Source organism: Apteryx rowi, unplaced genomic scaffold (assembly GCF_003343035.1).
Source record: "Apteryx rowi isolate R43461 unplaced genomic scaffold, aptRow1 scaffold_0, whole genome shotgun sequence".
In the NCBI taxonomy this organism is placed as follows: Eukaryota; Metazoa; Chordata; class Aves; order Apterygiformes; family Apterygidae; genus Apteryx; species Apteryx rowi.
The window spans coordinates 6,377,829-6,380,170 of NW_020447195.1; the positions used below are offsets into that span (position 1 = coordinate 6,377,829).

Genomic DNA, 2,342 nt, shown 5'->3' on the forward strand with positions numbered 1-2,342 from the left:
CATAAACAAGCTGATGCTTATCAGAACTATCAACTATCCTTCATCTCCATTACAAATGGAATTAAAAATATTACATTTTTCACCATTGAACAAACTTCCTTGCCCAGGTTTAAAATAGACTGTTAGCAGCTGAGTGTCTGGAAAGGTGTCAAACCATTTGCCTTCTGTTGAAAAGAATCTGAATAATCAATAAAATCTTGAGTTTAGAAAAGCACCTCTTCCACTGAAATAAGGCTAATTCCCTAAGCAGGAGCTCATCTTTCTATCAGATTCATTCAAATGTACTTTCCTACTGAATAGCTTTTTTTTTTTCCCCAAAAAAAACCCAAGAAATTCCCTGCAACACCAAGGGCACTACTAGAAAACGACCAGAAAACACAGAGTGGGAGTTTTTAGCTTTTCACCTGAGAAACATCGGCTATTATATGACTCCAAGAGGGTTTCTCTTCAGTTTTGGCAGGCACAGGGTACACGCATGGAGAGGAGAGCAGGACAGAGGTGTGAAGGTGCTCCTGCGGCTTAGGCTGGGGGGGAATATGCTGCTCGGGTGGCGGCCGTTGAGGCGCCACAAGGACGCCGACCGTTAGGCGCTCGCGCCTGCCCTTCCCGCCCTTTTGTAGGCGGTGCCTGCGCGAGCGCCGTCGCCTAGCAACATCCCAAACCGCTCGCGCTCGGGCTCGGGCTCGGGCTCGGCCCGCCGTCCCGTCGCGTCGCGTCGCGCCCCCGCGGCGCAGGCCGGGCCCCCGGCGGGACATGGCGTACCGGCGCACCGGCGCGGCCCCGCAGTGCAACTTCGTAGCGCAGGACAACATCTGGTAACGGCCCCGGCCCCGCGCCTCCTTCTCGCCTCCCGGGCCGCCTCTCCCCGGCGCCCTTCTCTCGGCAGGGCTGAGGGCAAAGGAGGTTGCCCGTATTTTYTTCCACGTATATTTGTGAAGCCTGCTGGTCCCCATACTGCGCAGGCCCCTTCAGGAGACATCTAACTAACCTGACGCCTAATTTTAATTAATACCCTCCAGTAGCCTAGCCCTGAATCGTACAGCCGAAGCCGGCGAGCAAGGGGCTGACACAGCTGACGCTGCCCCAGTGCTCTGGTGCTTGCCCGTACCCCAGACCCTGCGAGCAATGGGAAGTGGGGCTGGGCAAGGATGGGGATAGAGTCATTTCATCAGGTATGAAAACGGCGAGCGAATAGTAAATGGGGTTACCAGCAGTTGTATGAAAGCGTTTGGGSGTTCTTGCTTCTCGAGTCTTTCGAAAAAAGTGTCATAGCAGCTGTGACCTCCAACCACCAGTTCCGAACATAAGTGTAATTTGGGAGGAAGTGTATTCAGACTTACTGTTTCCAACCTATGGAAAATATTTTCTCATTATCTCTGAGTCACACAGTCATGAACTCGCTGTTTTGAGGTAGAGGTCTAAAGCTTCATCCTAAAGGGCTTTGTTTTAGAAAGCCTTTTCTTTTCTTTCCTTTTCTTTTCTTTTCTTTTTTTTAAAAAAAAATCTTTTCAAACGTATCTCTGTTCACTTCAGGAAAAAATACATTGCAAGCGAACTAGAAGCTGCGAAGAGATGGTCTCAGAAATGGGGATTTTTAACAACACCCCTTGAAGAGGTAAAATTGATTGGAATATAGCAACACATGAAATTTACTTGCACAGTTTACCCAGAATAATTAAATTCAACTGTTGATTAAGTTGTATTTTCTTATATCCTCATCTGTACACAAAATGAAGAGAGCGTGGAAGTGTAGAAGAGTACTGAGCATGCTTTAGTAAGTTAGGTTCCCAGTTAACGAATGCAGTACTTTTAAGATGGCTTCAAAGTTTCAGTTTTCCTCTGAATAAAATATGGCAAGTAGTAATTTATATGCTATGCATATTCTGATATATTTCTCTTGATAAACATGACTTCCAATACTGTTAACAAGAACTAGATGCACATTGACAGGAAAATATTTCCCCTTTGTCTATCCATATGGTAGTTTAAAAGTCAAGGGGAAAAGGTTCTAGCTAATTAAATTTTCAGTGGGGAAATTTACAGCAAACTAAAATATTTGGAAAGAGATGTCTCTTCTCAGTGATGTTTAGATAGTAGAATATAGTAGCAAATAATGTTACATTTGAAATCATGATATTTTGTTGCTAAAAGACAGGATCAGTGCAGCCCCTGAAATAAATTATAAATACACTGGTTTCAGTGGGGCTTGAAGTGCTTAACTGCTTTCACAGAATCACAGAATCGCTGAGGTTGGAAGGGACCTCTGGAGATCATCTAGTCCAACCCCCCTGCTCAAGCAGGGTCACCTAGAGCACATTGCACAGGATTGCATCCAGGCGTGT

At 45.9% G+C, this 2,342-nt stretch overlaps 1 protein-coding gene across 1 annotated transcript in view; it reads left to right on the forward strand.

The window, feature by feature from the left end:
* The first annotated feature begins 753 nt into the window (after positions 1-753).
* Positions 754-2,342, forward strand: part of CUNH20orf85 (chromosome unknown C20orf85 homolog) — a 5,263-nt gene continuing 3,674 nt past the window's right edge. Inside the window, exons 1-2 of the mRNA XM_026055718.1 lie at positions 754-815; positions 1,534-1,615. Coding sequence (XP_025911503.1) covers positions 754-815; positions 1,534-1,615 — 144 coding nt within the window. The remainder of the gene's footprint in view (positions 816-1,533; positions 1,616-2,342) is intronic.